Source organism: Rhamphochromis sp. 'chilingali', assembly GCF_963969265.1.
Source record: "Rhamphochromis sp. 'chilingali' genome assembly, chromosome: 15".
Classification (NCBI taxonomy): Eukaryota; Metazoa; Chordata; class Actinopteri; order Cichliformes; family Cichlidae; genus Rhamphochromis; species Rhamphochromis sp. 'chilingali'.
In genome coordinates this window covers 681,904-700,829 of record NC_137942.1, presented here as the reverse complement: position 1 = coordinate 700,829, position 18,926 = coordinate 681,904, and the positions used below count along the sequence as shown (strand labels likewise).

The following is an 18,926-nucleotide window of genomic DNA, read 5'->3' as shown; positions in this document are numbered from 1 at the left end:
GGAGAACAGTACTCCACACATCACATGACTTTGTTCATACAGCAGACAGCGACCAAAGTCAAATGTAAAATTACATCAGTAAATAATAAAAACAGAAAACATGCACTGGGAGAAATGACACAGTAAATCAAATCAATGTAGATTAGATTAGATTAGATAGAACTTTATTAATCCCTCGGGTGGGTTCCTCTGGGAAATTCGATTTCCAAAAAAGCACAGCACCGACAGAAGTTACAGAGTTACAGAATATTATATATATATATATATACATATATACAGAGACAATATAAATAAAATATACGAAGGGGATAAATAGAATAAATAGGAATAAAAATAAAAATACAAGTGAATTGCACATTTCAAGTATTGAGTCTATTGCACTGTTGACTATTTACAAAAGTATTGCACAAAAGGTATTGCACAGTGAAGTGAAGAGGCACTACAGCTTAGTTGTTCCCCCCTCCTTTGTCCTCCTGTTTCCCCTCCCTCTCCCCTCCAGAGAGGAGTTAAACAGTCTGATGGCGTGTGGGACAAAGGAGTTTTTAAGTCTGTTAGTTCTTGTCTTTGTAAAGCTGGAACGAAACAAAAAACGTGTTTTATGGAATAAAATATTTATAAGATATATTGTGAATAAACCCTGCGGTGAACTCAGGAGTCAGCACTGCTGTGTTTCTTTATAAAAATAAAAATCTCGGTTTTTATGAGCTGTAAAGTTATTCACCAGCATGTTTTAGTCGTTGATTGATTTCATTTTTATTGCACCAACATGTATTTGCATGTGTTTGCTGCATTTTTTAAATCTTTTTTTTCTTACCTTGAATTTCATTTTTATCCGGATTCTACTGATCTCTATATTCTATTATATTTCAAATGTCTTGTGTGGGCTAAAAAACATTTTAGCTCAACGCTTTTTTGTGGAGAAGCGGGACAACTACAAGTCCCACAATGCCCTCCGCACTGTGACGTGACACGGAGAGGAGGAGCGTGCATATCGTTTGTGCCTATATTTTATTTAGCGGTTTATTTATTTATTTATTTATTTTATTTTCCGTCGCTGTCCGAGGCTGAAGCAGCGCGAGCTCTGCGGTCACCTGCATGATGTCATCAATGCGGGGTTAAACGTGCCGCGAGCCACCGGCCGATTCGCGACACTGAACCGAATCACGCGCAGCACCGCAGCCTCGCGCCACACAATAGAGTCGCAGAACAATAGCCGCGCGCGGCGCTGCTTTTCCAGCCTACGACGGCGAACGGGCCTAGTTCGTGCGGAGGAGTATCACCGGGAACGCGTTGAAAGCGCCGCGCTGCGGCGAGAACGGGCCGTTGTGTGTATTTTGGAGCCCCTCGGGAGGAAGAGCCGCGGAGCACGCGGAACGCGCTGCGGGGGGAGAGCGAGGCGGATCGAGTGCAGAGAGAGAGGCGGACAGAGAGGGGAGTGAATGGGCACGACTGCGCCCTCCGCCTCACCGATATCCATCCGTTCTCTACCGACACAGTTAGACCACCGCGGTCCTTCAGGCAGGCCAGCCTGGAGAACCGGAGCCAGCGGCAGCCAGCGGGATGGCATGCGCATGAAGCAGCGGCGGGCGAAGAAACAAGGAAGCGGACGGCTAGCTGCGCTCAGCACGGGCTAACGTGGGCTGATTGTTGGCGGATACCGATTCTAATGAGCGACCCAGGAGCATGCGAGCTGATTCAGAGAGGTGAGCGGGGAAGGGTTCGTGAGGGTCGGGTTTGTTCACCTACACCTGCCCGGCAGCTAGCTGCGGAGCGGGGACAGCGTGAAAGAGGAAGCTGCTGCAGGGGGCGGACGGGCTGCTAGCGTGCTAGCCTGTTAGCACGCCTAACGTTAATGTTTTAGGAGAGGCTGGGGAAGGGAAGGGGGGCTGCCCTCCTACATGTGATATTAGGTAATTAACAGGGCAGACGGTGTGTACAGGTGTGTTGTCCGGGCAGGTATGCCCAGGCTGGCTGTAGGTGACTGTGACGGGATAGCTGCTAGCTGTTAGCGGTTAGTCTCCAAACGGTGCCAGATGCGCATCTTCATTATTATTGCTGTTAGCTGCTGTTAGCTACAGCCAGCCTCTGTTTCCGTCACATGTTTAATGAGAAAATCGCGTTTCAGGTGATGTTCTCATACAGGTGTTTCTGTGGGCTCGTGCTGGCCTGGAAGGAGGAAGCTGGTGAAAACGATCCTGGGATGTTAGCTTCACACAGGAAGCAGGATTGCTTCACCCTCTCCGTTTTCATTCTTTAATGTCAGGAATATTATTCCCTTGATTACTGACAGGCACTGTGAGACTACAGCAGCCGCAAGAATACCCAGAAAATACAATAAATATTATAAGTAACGTGAAAGAAACAGAGTGAAGCTTCAGAGCATGCTCAGCAGCCCGTACAACCAAAACACCTGGATTTAAAAACACCTGGATTTGGACCAGATAATGAAGCAGATCCGGTCTGTTAGTGATTTCAGTATGTCGAGGTCCACCTAACAGGTTTAAATAATAATGTAGAATCTTTAAGCATGTGGCTGCTCTGCAGAGGACTGCTTGCTGTTTTTGGTTCTTTGACTTTGCATCTTTTTTGGAATAACACTGTGTCCCTGTTGGATTTATGCAACTGTAAACCTGCAAAGATGCACTGATACGGCTTTACACTCTCCCCCTCAAACTCCAGGAAGTTCTTGTCTCACTGGAACAAAATAAAGTGTCTGCAGGTGAGCTGCTGTGCACTCGCCTTTGCCTGATGGGAAAGCAGGTGCAGCAAATTTATATAAAACCGGTTTTGTCGAGTCCTTTCACTGCTCATACCGAGGCCGCTCACCATCAGCTTTGAGGGGGACTCTAGTGTCTGATTAGAGTTGTTGTGAGGAGTGTGTTCTTGGTCTCGCCGCAGTGAACTTTGAACTCTGACTCTAGAAAGTTTTATAGTTTTTACCAACAAACTGAACAGTTTGAAGTCGAGGATGAAGAGAACATAGCCTGAGACTTCCAGATGTTTACAGCTTAACACACACTCCAGTCCACAGGAAGTGGCCTCGGCACTGCTGACACAAGTGCGTGCAGCAGACCCTGAACTGATCATCGTTTACACAGAGGAAGCTTTTTGAAAGTAATTATCAGTTAGAGCAAATGTGTGTTTTAATGCTCTGCAGCCACTTTTTGTATGAATGGGTTTATACAATAAAATATCAAATTAATGTCACTTTAACAAAGTGTAAAGCTGAAAAGTTGTTTTAAAAATAAAAGGTACAGAGATCAATCGCGTCTGTCCACACAGTGAACCGTTGTTAACATCGACCACATAAGTGATGATTAGTTAATCGAGCAGCGCCGCGAGGCTGCTGCGAACAGCATGTCAGCTGCATGTTGGTGTTTTGGTTTTATTCTTACAAAATGTTTTTTGTGCCACGTGAGAAAAGGAAAAAACCCAACAACAGCCAACGGCTCCTTCTGGTTATCGATCAGCTGAACCTGATCAGTAGTCAGTATCAGTCAGGAGGAGAGGGAGGCGTGTTCTTCAGGTTTAAACTGCGTTGAATTGGCTCCGTAACCTGACGGGCGCCTTCTTACAGAGCGACTGTGATTGGCCGTTGAGGTCTGCCACTTCCCATCTGGCTGCTTCTGCTGCCATGTTTCGAGTCAGCTGGAGGGCCAACTCGTGTTTGGGTGGTGAAACTGCAGGGCGGTGCGGGCGGAGCACGCACATGCATAAATGGTGGCTGTGGTGGGCGGCTGCGCCGCAGATTCAACACTGAGTGTGAGCTTTACCCCGTGCTGTGCGAAAGTCTTGAGTCACCCCTCATTAATCTGCTTCCGGGCAGCCAGACCTTGTTGTTCCTTCTAAAGCGCTCTTGAGCATTAGTCGCCCAGTTTCTGAAGTTGTTCTGTGGACACTGACTGCTTTTTCACTCCAGTCCTCGTACCTGACCGTTTCCTGTGAAGCACGGTGGAAGTTCTGTCATGGGTTGAGCTCATTTCCAGCGTGAGACGCTGCCAGTCCAGGGAGAGCACACCTGGATGGGCCTCGTCAGAGCCCGGACCTGCAGTGTGAGGTCATCCTGACAGAACACAGGCAGAAACATCCAAAAACTAATAAACATTCAAATACTGAAAACTCAGAGGGTGTTTTAAACCAGTCGTATTCAAATCACCAGTTAATTACATGACTTTCTGGGTCCTTATGATATGAAAAATGTTTTTCCTTTTGTTGAACCTCAGACGAGTTTCTGCTGATTGAATTTTCATTTTGTGAGACGCACATTCTGCTCCAGCCGTTTAAACGTCTTCAACAACACGTACGACGACTTCAGTCCACCTGTAACGTTTCAGGAATAAAACTAAGTGTTTGTTGGATTTAAAAAAGCGTCGTGATGAGTCCAGATGTTTGATCAGCACATTATTGGTGTGATGATGTCATTAAAAGGCTCGGACAGCACAAACATAGTTCAGAGGTCCAGTTCAGGTGAAGCTAGCAGACAGCCTGTCAGTCAAAGAGACCACGCCCCTAATAATGCAAACTTTCAGCCTTAATACGACTGAAACAGGTGTTGTGAGGGGTTTATCTACATGCTGTAAACGTCTTTACCTCCACAGGGATCGTCTGCTGCTGTCCCACATGCTCATATCTCTGTCCTCTCGCTCTCTCTGGTTCCAGCTGACTTGTTCGGTGATGTCGGGCAGTAAGGCGCTGGGCGGGGGGGCCGGCGGTGGGGCGAGGCGCAGGCGGACGCGGTGCCGGCGCTGCCAGGCCTGCATGAGGACGGAGTGCGGCGAGTGTCACTTCTGCAAGGACATGAAGAAGTTTGGCGGACCCGGCCGCATGAAGCAGTCCTGCCTCCTGAGACAGTGCACGGCGGTGAGACGCACACACGACACGACAGCAGACGCCGAGACTGTAACCTGAACATGAACCACACTGGCCTTAAAATGAACTGAGGTTAAAAATACATTACAGATCCTCATTGTTAGACTCTACACAGCAGCTTTGCATGATTCGGTTCAGAATCAGTCTTCTTTGTCTGACCTACATCCCTCGGAAAGCTCTTACACAGAGCTCTTGTTTAACCCTGACAGTGTTTGTGTAATATTCACAGCGAAGTGGACATGCTTCTGTCACACGGTCGCCGTTGGCTGATGTTTGCTGCGTGCCGTCCAGCAAAAACCTGCCGAGAAAGCAGGAATGTGTGTGGCTCGCAGACTGAAGGGTGACCTGTGCTTTTAGCTTTGGATCATCCAGCCCAAACATGTCAGTAACGCGTGACCTACGCAAACCAGCAGGAGACACGTCAAATCTCGCAGGGCTCGCTCAGCGGTCCTCGCCACTGCTGGCACACCGGCCAGCGAGAAAGCCCCTCCCACAGACTGTCAGATCAGGTTCAGTTCGTCTGCAGGTACGCCTCCGCGGTCGGACCTCAGGCTCTGTACACTCAGGTATCTCTGTGGCTTCAACTGATAAGAAGCAATGATTGATGAATATTATGCCCTTTGACCTCTGAAGCCTTCAGCTGGAGTCAAACCCAGCTCAGCGGTTTGCTTTCAGGACAAAGTGTCAGAAGCATGTGACTGAGCAGATCACGGAGGCGTGTTAGCTGCAGCGTACATGCAGCGCTCCATCATCCACAAACATTCAGCTCAAAAATCACACTGCACTTATTTATGCTCAGATCTGCAGTCTGAGTGAAACAGGTTTCCATGTCAACACGGTCCTCCATTACACCTGCTGCTGTCCCTGACGGCAGGATCGCGACCCATGCACAGGTGTGTGCGTGCTGAAGATGTGCTGTATTCTTCTTTCTGTGTGTCGATTCTTCAAATGGCATCAACCAAGAGCCCAGCGGGCGACGATGCTGGGTTTCCGTGGCAACCAGTGATGGTTGCTGGCACTGTGAGCGAGAGCGAGTTGGCTTTGATCCATTGCCATTTCACAGAGCTGCTTAAAACACACACACAGTGAGACGGTCTACGGCTCACATGATGGAGATTTATTTATCTGTTGTTGGAGCTTTGTGTGGAGGAGGAGGGTGGTGCAGGTTAGGATGATGCTCCTTGCTTTGCTCCCTCAGCAGGAGCAGAGACGCCCCCTGGTGTCTGCTGAGAGGATGAGGAGCACCAGCTGCAGGTGTTCTGAGTGCTGCTGCCTCACTGAGGTCGAGCAGTGACCTGGCGACCTGCAGCTCATCGCCTCTTTAAGTCATTGCGAGCCGTTTGAGGCCTCAGACCGCAGGTTTGGGTCTGCGCGGGTGTTGGGGGGTCGACCACCCTCAGTGGGTTCGATGTGTGAATCTGGTGTTTCTGAGTACATGAAACACGAAAATAAAACCGGATCATGCGTCTGTGCTGTTGACCTTTTGGTGACCTGCTCGACTTTTAAAAGGTTGATGGGTGCATGATCATGTTTTTAAAAACGCAAAATGCAGCCAAGCGTCACTGCTCGACTAACGAGGCGAGATTGTAGAAACACACTCGGCTTCTGTTTGGATGACAACAGCACAGGTTACAGACCCAAACACAGCAGAGCTCCACGATTCTGCGCTCGGATCAATAACCGCACAGTGTTGGATGCCAGAGCAGCCAGGTGAACGCCGAGGGGAACGGCCCACCTGCAGGATGTGCAGGAGAAGAAGTCTTGATCGATCGATCAGATCCCGACTGAGCCCTGAGCAGGTCGGGAGGGTCCTAAAGTCACAGGAAGGAGTCTGCCCCTCACCTGTGGGCCTGATCGACCTGCTCTGAGATCCAGATGTTTCTCTGAGAGATGTTCAGTCCTACTGTTTGATTAGGAAGCAGGAGTAGACATTAGCGCTCTAAAGGTTTCAGCTTTGTGTGGTTCATTCAGGTACTCTCCTCCCACAACATCTGCATCCACGTCTTTAACTGTCAGCACGTTTCCGTTTTTACCCCCCTGTACACGTCTCACCTGTCTGTCTCACCTGTCTGTAGCCGGTGTTGCCTCACACAGCCGTGTGCTTTGCGTGTGGAGAGGCGGGGAAGGAGGACACGGTGGACTCAGAGGACGAGAAGTTCAGCCTCTCGCTGATGGAGTGCACCATCTGCAACGAGATCATCCACCCCAGCTGCCTCAAGGTCAGTTTGCCTGGAAAGGGCTTTTATTTTGAAATGCCGGTTTGTTTCCTGTGAATGAAAGTTTAATGATGCTGAGGAAAAAGTGGGTCGATGCAGCAGAGCTCTCAGAGCTGTGAACGAGGACGGAGATCTGTGCTCAACACAGAGACGGACTCGGATCCAGATGTTTGGCACTCAGGCTGCACATCATCAGCGTGCAAACACGCAGCATGCTGCTGGAGTGCAGACACGGGGCTTCATTCTGGCTTCTTACTGTCCTGAAAACAAAAACCTGGAAACGATCGCTCCTCATTTTATCTTTTGGTTTCACTCTGCTCGCCCTCTGTGGCTGCTGTGCGGGCCTGAGATTGATGGCCTTTCATCTGTGTGCGCGGCAGCATTAATCCACACTAAAAACCAAACAGAGGTGCTCCTCCTTGGTTTCAGGGAGCTGCTGTCAAACACTTCCTGACTCAGAGCGAGTCCACTGAAAGCAGCAGTGACTCAGCAAAGTTTAATCTGTGTAACCTTGTAAGTTTTCAGCAGCTGCACACTGGTCACATGATCAGGTTAAATACATTCAAATAGCAAGCTAACGTTCCTTGGCTCGACCAGGACGTGAGTAACACGTGGCGCTCATAAATGTGCCTATAACAGTGTAATTCCAAAAACTCATTAAATGAATGATCAATAATCTGTCAGAGCCACCGACATCTTAAATGTCACATGACGGTGTCTGACGGCCACAGACAGGGAAACGCTCCGGGCGGATCTGGTCCACACGGGGTACGGTCTGAATTTGTATTTGGCCGACCAAGTTTGTCCAGCAGCAGCCACCGTAGCTCTGGTTACGCTGGAATTGGGAGAAGGAAAACAGACCTCAGCTCTCTGAGTCGGCTGACGTGGTGAAAAATTAGTTGCTGTAACTTCAAACTGAGAATATTTCCTCGCAGCGGCTCCATCACATGACCCGCAGTCGTGTCGAGCTGCTAGCATCTCCTCCTCTGCAGTCACTCGCTGCTCTTCCTGATGTTTCCAGATGTGCTGATGTGTGCTGCCTTTTGTCCTCAGATGGGCAAAGCTGAAGGAATCATCAACGACGAGATCCCGAACTGCTGGGAGTGTCCGAAGTGCCACAAGGAGGGCAAAACCAGTAAGGTGAGAGTGGGACCAGTACAGGGGACCGGTTCGGGGCAGTGGTGCGCTCGGATAGACTGAACCCTGCTTCTGTTTGTGTGCAGGACCAGGCGGACGGCTCGGGCAAACGCAGGCTGGATAATGGTGAGGTGGGCCGGTGGAAGCTCACCGATGACCCGCCTCCTAAAAAGAAAGCCCCACCCACCTCAGAGGAGGGCGGGCACAAGAGGAAAAAGGAGAAGGAGCTGCCTGCGGACAGCGGGCCCAAGAAGAAGGTGACCTTAAAGTCAGATTGAACGAGTCACAGAGTTGATTATAGATTATTGATCAGTGTTTAATGTGCTCAGATTTAAGACTGGAGGAGGAGCCAGTTCACAGCTCCCTCTCCAAACCGCTGTTAATGACACTAATGATGTTATCGATCTGCTTCCTGTTTGTTCCTCAGATGAAAGGAGGCCACGAAAAACGCCTGAAAAAGGTAAGACGTCCACCGCTAACCCACGTGATGTCCTCGAGCTCGGTTACCGCCCGCTTTCTCTGACATGTCGTCTTTTCTCTCGTCAGAAACCCAAACAGGAGGCGGCGGAGTCCAATGGCCCCTCCTCCTCTGGGGGCGGAGCCTCAGGGGTGCAGGGTTCCTCCACGTCATCTTCCTCGCAGCCCGGAGGAGGCGGTGGTGTGGGCGGGACGTCGAGCGCCGACCAGCGTTCCCATCACAGAGAGAAACTGGAACGATTCAAGAGGATGTGCATGCTGGAGCGCCGGCCCTCCTCGTCCTCGTCCTCGTCCTCCAGCTCAGAGTCTGACTCGGAGTCTGACTCCGACGACTCCCTGAGGGGGGAGCAGGGGAGAGTGTCTTCCCCGTCATCGTCCTCGCCAGCCCCACCCCCTCCCGTCGTCTACAGCAACAGCAGCGGCAGTCGTGCGGAGCGGGAGAGAAGGGAGAGGGAGCGGCGTCTGGCCGAGCTCGGCTTCAGTGCCAGCGAGGAGTCGGAGGGGGAGGGAGGGAGGGGCGAGGAGGACGAGCGGGAGGACGAGCAGGCCGGGGGAGACAAGTCCCGTCGGAGAGGGGAGGCGGGGCTGTCCCAGAGGGGACGCAAAGGTGGGCTGATGGATGTAGAGGATGACGACACGCCCACTTTGGACAGGACCAGGAAAAACTCCGCCTCCCTGCCCCCGCCCTCACCGTTGTCCTCCAGTCAGATGGCTCCGTCCTCGCAGCATGACAGCTTCACCGGGAAGCAGCGCAGCAACGGGCAGGAGGCGCGCAACGGCCGGACACGTGGAGGCACGGGGGGAGGAGGGGGCGGGGAGAAGGAGAACGCGAGCGGAGCTCTGACCAATCACAGACACGGCGGGGGCGGAGCGGGTGGGACCAAAGGTAGCGGCAACCGTGGCAACAAGATCCGAAACAACAAGAACCAGACGTCTAGAAACAGCACCTCCTCCTCCTCCTCAATCCCCACCTCCAACGGCGGGGGGGGCGGGGCCAGCGGACTCATGATGTCAGCCATGGCGGCGTCGCCTTGCTCGCAGCCGTCCCGCCTCGGCCCTCGCTCTCAGATGATGAAGCGCAGCCCGCCGGCCGTACCCTCGCCTCCCCGCCCCGTGCAGATGGAGAGGCACCTGGTGCGTCCCCCGCCGGCGTGCCCCGAGCCCAGCTGCCTGCCGCTGGACTCTGGCACCGCCCACATCATGACACGGGACGTGTGGCTGCGAGTCTTCACCTTCCTGAGTCACAGAGAGCTCTGCGTCTGCATGAGGGTCTGCCGCACCTGGAGCCGCTGGTCAGTCGCTGTGAGGTCACGGGTGCGAGGGGGCGGGGTCTCGTACGATGGCCTATCAGAGTCGCTGTAGCTTTGGCTGAAGAGCCGAGCACGCCCCTTCTGCTGATTGGGTTTAAAACTTTGTTATTGGCTGGTTTTAATAATTATGAGGCTTCTGCAGGTCCTCAAAGGGTTAAAAAACTAATAACAATAAAATAAACGCTGTAAGAATAAGAAGCGTCCGACGAGTCGGGCAAACCGTCAAGACGACAGCGTGTTAGCCGACCCAGCAGGAGGTATGTCGGCGCCTCGACCTCCGCCTTTGTTGCAGCATTCGTGTCGCATACTCACTATGTCATGGGACCCTCGGCCGTGTTGCTATGACGACAGCCACACACATTAGGTGGTACTCGATAGGGAGGGTTTTAATCATCGATTCATCGATTAAAATGATTCTGGATAACGTGATATCGATTCATTAAAATCCTGAATCGATTTTTAAATATAAATTTATTTTGCCCGAAACGCCAGAATCTCCGGTGAAACCTCACAAAACTTCAACAACCACCAAAGATGAAAACAGTAACTGAGAGCAGGAACAGGCTTCTGCACAGAGACGTAAACACAAAGCTCGACCCGCCGACGCATCAGGATCAGCGAGCTGTGACTTTCTCACCGACGGCACGGACACGGTCGGGGCTGAAAGCCGACAGCTCGCCGACTCTGATGTGTCGGCGGGTCGAGCTTTGTGTTCACGCCCTTTTTGTGCTGATTCTGAAGCTGTTAGTTTGATCTCTCTCCAAACAACATTGATCCAAACTACGCTTCACATAAACATCGTCATGGATTCACTTCGTTTTTGATCGACTGCAGAATATTTTTATAAAATCCCAGAACAGGAAAATCTGCTTCATGTTTTTCTGTTTTATCTTCAGCTGCTGTGACACAAAGGCCTCTGCTGTGACGCTCACAGATACAAAAATATGTAAATGTACTGATCTGAATTATATTTCTGACTGTCTGAGGCAAAATTTCCCAGATTTAAATCGAATTGAATCGAATCGATTCTAGAAATCGGTGACGATACCCAGCCCTAGTACTCCAGTAGGGGGGCTACAGTTGCACTTTTACGAGACAAAAGTGGACTCGCTTCGATCAGAGCTGGAGAACAGCGGTAGGTCCGAGTTCATCCTGTCTGGTTTGGATTTCCAAGTCGATGCGTCTCGCTGTACACGTGACCTGTGCTTCTGCATCGTAGCTTACGCCATAAACGGAGCCCCGTTTGAATCCCACGCTGCAACCTTCCACCTAACCTGACGTGAGCCTCGTGGGTAACTACACGTTGGGTCGACATATACCGCCGTATCTCTAGTGGCGTGGAAGGCTGCGGTGCGGGGACTAAAGGAGTTTGCTGACCTCAGTGTAACCCCCACGGTCGTCAGCCCTGCGGACTAAAGCTGTGGTCTCTCCCTCCCCCAGGTGCTGCGATAAGAGGCTGTGGACTCAGATCGACCTGAGCCGGCAGCGCTCCATCACCCCCCCCATGCTGAGCGGCATCATCCGCCGGCAGCCCGTCTCCCTCAACCTGGGCTACACCAACATCTCCAAGAAACAGCTGATGTGGCTCATCAACCGCCTGCAAGGTGACGGTGCCGCCACCTCCACCCGCTGCACACACACACACACACATTACCCCCACTCGCAACACGAAGACTGAAGCGCGAGGGGAACTTGAATTATAAAAACGCTTTGATTCTGATAACTGCTGTGGATCCCCGTCTGACCGAATCAACTTCGTATTCATGTGCTCACGCTGTGGGGCAGCAGATGGAGCCGAATCTGAAGGCTTGTTTTCAAGGCCTCGCACAGGTGTAGCTCGCCTGCCCACACCCTGCTATAAGTTGCCGTGGTTTTCATTTTTTCACCTGATGGTGTAAGGCTTATTGGCCAAACCAGGTCACATGATACTCTTGAAACATCCCACTGGAGCCGTTTCCCTCCTTCCTGTGAGGCAGCGAGTGGCTCCACCTCTCACCTGCGAGTCTCACCTGTGTCTTCTGTCCCGCTCAGGTCTGCTGGAGCTGAATGTGTCGGGCTGCCCGTGGGCGGCGGTCTCCGCTCTGTGTCAGGCCGTGTGCCCCTGCCTGAAGCTGCTGGACCTCAGCAGAGTTGAGGACCTCAAAGACTCTCACCTGAGAGAGCTGCTGGCGCCCCCACCTGATACCAGGACAGGTGAGACACCCACATCGGAACACCTCCGCCTGCACAAAGGCTCTGAGGTTATCACGTGTTTGATTCTCTGCTCTGATTGGGCCTGCAGCCCACGGGGAAACCAGAGCGGGGCGTTTCCAGAATGTGACAGAGCTGCGTTTGGCGGGTTTGGACCTGACGGACGCGTCGTCCCGCCTACTGATGCGTTACGTTCCTCACCTGGCCAAGTTGGACCTGAGCCACTGCGGGAACATCACCGACCAGACGGTGCACACGCTCACCTCCCACATCTCCCCCCTGAGAGAGAGCCTCACCCACATCAACCTGGCAGGTAAGCGACGCCTGAGCCTCACCGTTGTCCTGCTCCACCTGTGCCGCTGCTCCGCCTCACCCGTCTGTGTGTTTTCTAGGTTGTGTTAAGGTGACGGAGCAGTCCATCCCGCTGCTGCGCCGCTGCACCTCCCTGCAGACGGTCGACCTGCGCTCCTGCTCGCTCCTCTCCTCTGAGACCGGACAGCTGCTCTCCTTCCCCTCCAATGCCACCACCTCCTCCTCCTCATCTTCTTCCTCTGCTACCACCACCACCAGTGTCGCCGCTACATCCTCCTCCACGCCTGCCGCCTCCTCCTCCTGTCCTCCTGAAGACAGAACGCTGCTAAAGAACAGCTAAAGTCCGCCTTCATGTTATGTGACACTCAAGTCCAGGTGGCCTGTGAGCCCGGCCTCGCTCCTCATTACACTACAGACAGGTGAGGAGGAGGAGGAGGAGGAGTTGTGCAGCACTGCTCCTGACGCTGGAAGAGGAGGAGGGACGTATTTTGGGAAAAAGTTGTTGGTTATAGTTAAAAATAGAAACCCTGAGCATGTATATATTTGTTCTCTGTATAATTTGGGTGTGTGTATATATCTGTAGGTTACTGTAAATGACCCCTGACCTTTGAACCATCATCCCACACCTCCTTAAACTCCCCCATCTCCTTCCTTTCCGTCCTTCCACCCTGCGACCGATCATCACGCCGGTCAGCTGCTCGTCGAGCGAACTCGTCGAGCGAACTCGTCGAGCGAACTCGTCGAGCGAACGCGCCGCGCTCCGTCTGTGCAGGTCAAGCTTTCCCTCTGCTTCCTGTCTCACAGCATCGTCCGCCTTTTTCTCGTTTCTCACCTGAAGCGTCACTGACCTCACACTACACTTTCCATGTCCTCCTCTGCACAGACCACAAATGCATCGACCGTCAAAGTTCGTTCAGACTGACCTTTACTGAACTTGGTTTATTTAACGTGACGAACTCGTCACATCTCAGACGCTCGCGCTGCCAAGTGACTCAAATTCAGGCAGAAACCATCAATCGACTGTTTCTGGCACCTCTTGTGGTTTCTCTCTCCAAAAGTTTGCCGTGATTTGAGTAAAGACTTAAACATGCTCACAGCAGGTCATCGCTGATTTAGTTTCGTTTTCTCTGTTTGACCTCTGACCTCACCGATGACTCCCCTGTAAATACAAACAGCTGAGTGCGTATGAATCGATTAATTGCCCAAAAGATTAGAAAGAGTCACTGGAAAAACTTTAGTTTGGTTTGGTCCAGCACGCCGTCCACGACTCAGACGTCACCGTGACCGACCGACATCGGGAAGGAACCAGAGGGAAAATGGCGAGGGATGGATTCCTGCTGACGGGTCGCTCGTATTGGGTCGTTCACGTAGGCGAACCTCGAGTGTCGTTTTCGTAACACTGATTTCTTCTGCTGCTGCTCTGCAGCTTGCTTCAGGCAGCACAGGCACGTTTTCTATTGTGGAGCCCATTTCTTTTAACGAGACCATGATGATTGTACTACAAACACCACGATGGAGCAGAGGTCCGTGTTCGCTGGGCTCAGTTTAACCTGCAGTCTGAGCAGGCTGTGGAAGCGTGTTCATAAAACACAAGTGACAGACCAAAAGACCGCCGCACCACCCGAGGGGACTCGATTTCAGACTCAAATCGTGCTGTCAGAGTCCCATCACCGGCCGAAACATTGGCGCCAACTTCCTGTTACTCCCCGGCAGGTCCTCCAAGTTCCTAAACCGTGACGAAATCTTCTGCAGTCAAAACGGAGGCGTGGCTTCCCTTAGCGCGCAGGCGACCTCCGTCAGCTGACGACATAAGGGGACAGCCGTGTCTTAGCTGCTTTAAATGTACCGACGCGGTCCACAAGGGGCCGTCCTTCAGCTCCTAATATTTGATGGTCCGCTCCGAGACCTCATCTTAGGTCGCCCCGCAAACAACAGCTGTGGAAGAACGTGAAGGTGAAGCAGGGATCAGTGCTGATTTAAAAACCTCTCTGTAGCTCCGCCCGCTCAATCAGTCGCATGCCGTTGAGACTGGTGGGAGGCGGAGCAAGGCTAGTGGTCTCCCCACGCTTCCGGTGCTCGTGCCGAGCTAGGCTGCAAACTTCACATGCGGTACTATTAAAGCATCGCAGTCTTTGTTTCCTGTATCGCAGGTGACCTTTGGCCATGTGTGGGGTGTGTTCAGGTGTTCCTCCTCCCTCTGAGCGTGTGCGTGATCCGACTGATCACGCTGTTTGAAACTGAGCCTCAATCATCCCCCTTTGATTTTATACCCTGTGTCCATCACCTTCGATCAGCTTCCTCTGGTCAATCATCAGTTTTCTCAGGAGTATTTGTTGTCTTTGATTTTCTGTTTTCTATTTATTTTGTGCCACAGCAGCGCTTCCATCTGCTCCGATCGGAGACATTCCTGTTTTTGGCTGCTCGCGCTCCATTTGATCAGCTTCTGTCGTTGCATCGTTCAGATTACTTTGAGAAATACGAATCTGTTTGCTGAAGAAACCTATTTCTGCCAGGAAAAGAAAAACATGGATGAACAGTCCAAAATCGAGTTCGCGGAAGTACGTCTGGACTTGTTTTATAAATCGTGTGTGTGCGTGTGAGATCTTGCTTTTGTTTTAAGAATCTTAATTTAGCATAGACTTATTTGATCATATCCCTAATTTTTCTTGTGATTTGCCATCAGTTGATCTTGTTTCTTGTTGTGTTCTTGACTTGTCTCAGGTTATTTCTTAATTTTAGTCACTCTGTAGTTGCGACTGAGAAAATCAAGATGATGACTTTGGGTCTTAAGTTGTTTCATTCATGAAGCGTTTGTTTTCTTGGCTTAAATGGGCTTCGGTTGTTTCTTGTGGGCGTCAGTTATGAAAAAGCATTCAGTTGTATTTGAGCAAAGGTTTTTGTTTGTTTGTTTGTTTGTTTTTTCCCCCGTGTTTCCATGGATAAAAGCAGGGAATTTCAATTATAAAGTCGCACAGATGTTTCATAAATCACGTCCAGATACTCAGCTGTAAATGTTGGGTTTATTTTTCTTAATGTATGTGAACTGCCTGAGTTTCCTTTGGGTGGAGGGTGGTGTTAAAAATGTTTGTTTTTTATTTTATTATAATGTTTGTATTTTAAGATGTACACGTCTGCGACACATCAAATGGTCGATCAAATCACAGCGGTTTTAATGACTAAAACTTACTTTTCAGGGTAGACTAGAGTAAATGGATTGCCTTGAACCAGCTGGCAAGTTGGTTAGCTGCAGTCAGTGCTGCTTTACCTCCGCTGCTCAAATATCACTCAAACTATTAAAACTAGTGGACAACAATGTCAAATTAGTGAAAACGTCCTCTAGCTAGCCCACATTAGCGACAATACCCTTTTTAATTTAGGGATTTATTGTTGGTAGTCAGCTAACACGCTAACACTAGCTCTTTAAGGATTAAAAAGAAAAACTAAAGAATAATTGAGTAAAGTGCATGGAGCAAATTAGCTAATAATATAACGTTGGAACTTACATGAGAATCTAGACCGGAATATTAAAAACAGGGCAGGAAATAATTTGTCAAGTTAATTTATAACCGCTAAAGATAACAGAATTAGTTTTAGCTAGCTAAATTATTACAGTATAAACTAAAAAATACAAACATACTTTTTAAGGGAGATTTTTATTTATCAATAAGCTAACAAGCTAATTCTGTTTAATTTTAGCTTTGAAAGTTGTCAGGAAAATTCCAAAACAAGCAGGAAAAGGGTCTGATTTATCAGGCTAGCTGAAGGTAACTGCAAAGGCTGTAGAGGTTCAGGGTTGGCTGGCTAAGAAGACCCGATACTGTTAAAGTTTAAAAAAAGAAAATGAGCGGGAAAATGGCTACGTTCTTTAGGCTAGCTCAGACGACCTAAAATACCCAGAGGTTTAGCTAACATTGATTCAGAACTTGGTCAGAAAAATAAACATGGAGGAAAAAATTAAGCAGGTCTACAAGTTTGTTTGTTTGTTGTTGTTGTTTTTTTTTTGTTTTTTTTTACATGATTACATTTTCAAGCTAATTGGTGTTAGCTTGTTGGTTTAGAATAAAGTGTTCACATATTTCTGGGGACATGATCATAACTGTTTACTGTCTGCTATTAGTCATTTTCTGCTGTTTGTTTTAAATATGTTAACCGTTACCCGTGTTCAATTCTTAGGAAAAAAATGCAGCGTCAGCACCTTCTGTTAGTTGGTATGAGTGAATATTGCAGCGCTGCAGCCGAGGTATCGCAGTGTTTCCTGCAGCAGTGCGTTGACTTTGGGCTGCTACCAGCTGTGAAATAAAAGTATTATGGGTAAATTTGAAATCGCCTGTGACGCCTTGTTGTGCCATAAACGCATCAGATCAACTGTCAGCATGTGAATGGGTCATTTTGTTTTTTTAATCTTTTATTTTTTTTCTATTTGTTGAGTTGTTTTCTTTTGTTTATTTGTTTTTTCCGTGGGGGTGGTGTGCTCTCTGCCGCTTCAGCTAGCAACAAATGAGGAGGTCAAATGTGATTGGACGATAATTGCTAAGTAATGGAAACTGTTTTCCAGTCGGACACCTGCGCTCTCCTCGGGATCTTAGTAAAAACTGAATCATGTGGTGTTTGATGTCTTTTTTTTTTTTGTTTTTGTTTTGTTTTTTTTAAAGATGCACTGGATCATCATCTTCATCCTCACCTTTTGCCAAATGTAGTTTTTGTTGTGAAAAGGGGCATTTTATCCTGTTTTCCCTCTGTTGGGTTCTTTTTATACTTTGTCCATGACTCTTCCATTGTGTTGATGTTTTAAAAAAAGAAAAAAAAAAGAGGAAGATGTTGGAACAAACGGTAAATAGACACAAAAAGACCAACTCCAGGCAGCTACGTATGAGTGACTACTGTAAAATGACTAATAAAGAAGCAATGGGTTTGTTTTTCAGCTGCGTGTCTTTATTCAGCTCGACGTGTTTCATTCAGACAGACCTGCGTCACTTCACCTGCGCTCACCTGGCCGTGGCCTCTCTCCTCTAATTATATATTTAAAACATCTAATTATGAAGCACTTTTCTCAAAGTCCTAAAACAGATCAACACGGAGTCAGACACACAATCATAAATGTGTCAATATGAATGTCTGCAGCTGTTTTTAGTAAAAACCTCTGAATCAAAGTCGAGGAGTGACACCCAGCCTCTCTCTCATATATATATATATATATATATATATATATATATATATATATATATATATAAAATTTAAGCGCAGAACATTCTAAATATCCTGTCACTGACTGGAGCAGATTGGGATGAACGCAGGTTTTCTGGGTTTCCGGCTCATGCTCGAGTTCTCCAACATCGTGGCAGAATGTGTGACTCGGGTGTGATCTGTAACCCTCCTCACCAGAGCCATGTCTACAGCTGTCCATCACCCATCAGTGCGAGTCCAACTTATACTGGCAGCTGCAGGTTGGCCTGATGATGTGTCCATGCAGTGAGGTGATAGCTCCACCAGGGCCACAGAGCGCTGTCACAGTTCAGTTTTATTCATGTCGCTCCGAGTCATCACGGCGGTGTTCTGAGACCTTTTAATCGCGCCTGGTTTCAGAACTCTGAGATGATGATGGAGATGCTCGAGGCTTCCAGACAGGACCGACTAACGACAAGAGTCCGATCTCTCCTTCAGGAAGTCCTTTCCTTCAGCAGCACTTCCTGCTGCCCTCTGCGTGTTTGACCTGAACGATCACTTTCTGGTTCAGGCCTCACCACCTCCTCACAGCTCGGCCTCCCACCAGAGATGAGGAGCGGGGAGTCTAGGCAACAGAAAATAAAGTGAGCTCTCCTTTAATGGAGGCCACAGGCAGGAGGACGGAGGAGGAGCTTGAAGATCGAAAGGCTTTGACGACCTGAGGAGAAGCTGCTGACAGAACTGCTGACTTCCTGTAATTGCTTTTATACAGCGCTTTCATGTGACGTCATTGTTTATGTTTTTGTGTTTGGTGTCTTCTTCCTGTTTCACTCAGTCTGAGGACAGAAAACATGACATAGTCCTGCAGCAGGTTCACTGACACACTCACAGACACGTGAATCCAGCACCAACCAGCAGCTGGAGCGCAGAGCAGCTACAAGTACAAGTACTTAGTTACTTTCACGAGAGACTCCGTACGCCGAAAAGATCCAAGAGGCGCGTGCTGCTGCTGCGTTCCTGTGTAGCTCGGAATCCACAGCGCCTAGAGCTTTTATTCAGTTCGTGTTGTTCAGGCTTACATTAAAAGGGATCTTTGAAGAATGATCCCTTTCTTTTAAGAAAGAAAACGTTTTCAGCTGAGCAAACTTTAACACAATGACTGCGCTCAGTGTACTTTTTCCTCCAAACGTCTCATTTTGTCAGCTTTGGGCTCCATCCACCTCCCATCGGAAGGAGGCCCCGGGGCAGACCC

At 49.5% G+C, this 18,926-nt stretch overlaps 1 protein-coding gene across 1 annotated transcript; it reads left to right on the top strand.

The window, feature by feature from the left end:
• The first annotated feature begins 945 nt into the window (after positions 1–945).
• Positions 946–17,432, top strand: fbxl19 (F-box and leucine rich repeat protein 19). The gene is made up of 11 exons (XM_080905921.1): positions 946–1,703; positions 4,660–4,860; positions 6,945–7,088; positions 8,139–8,225; positions 8,309–8,479; positions 8,650–8,682; positions 8,769–9,991; positions 11,450–11,613; positions 12,041–12,202; positions 12,291–12,512; positions 12,592–17,432. The coding sequence occupies exons 2-11, from the start codon at positions 4,675–4,677 to the stop codon at positions 12,849–12,851; spliced, it is 2,652 nt and encodes an 883-aa protein (XP_080762047.1). The 5' UTR covers positions 946–1,703; positions 4,660–4,674; the 3' UTR covers positions 12,852–17,432.
• The last annotated feature ends 1,494 nt before the right edge of the window (positions 17,433–18,926 follow it).

Bases quoted from the DNA above. Each gene is read 5' to 3' on its own strand.
- fbxl19 (XM_080905921.1), top strand. From the start codon at position 4,675: ATGTCGGGCAGTAAGGCGCTGGGCGGGGGGGCCGGCGGTGGGGCGAGG. The intron at 9,992-11,449 runs GTCAGTCGCTGT...TCCCTCCCCCAG, and splicing joins TGCCGCACCTGGAGCCGCTG to GTGCTGCGATAAGAGGCTGT. The intron at 11,614-12,040 runs GTGACGGTGCCG...TGTCCCGCTCAG, and splicing joins GCTCATCAACCGCCTGCAAG to GTCTGCTGGAGCTGAATGTG.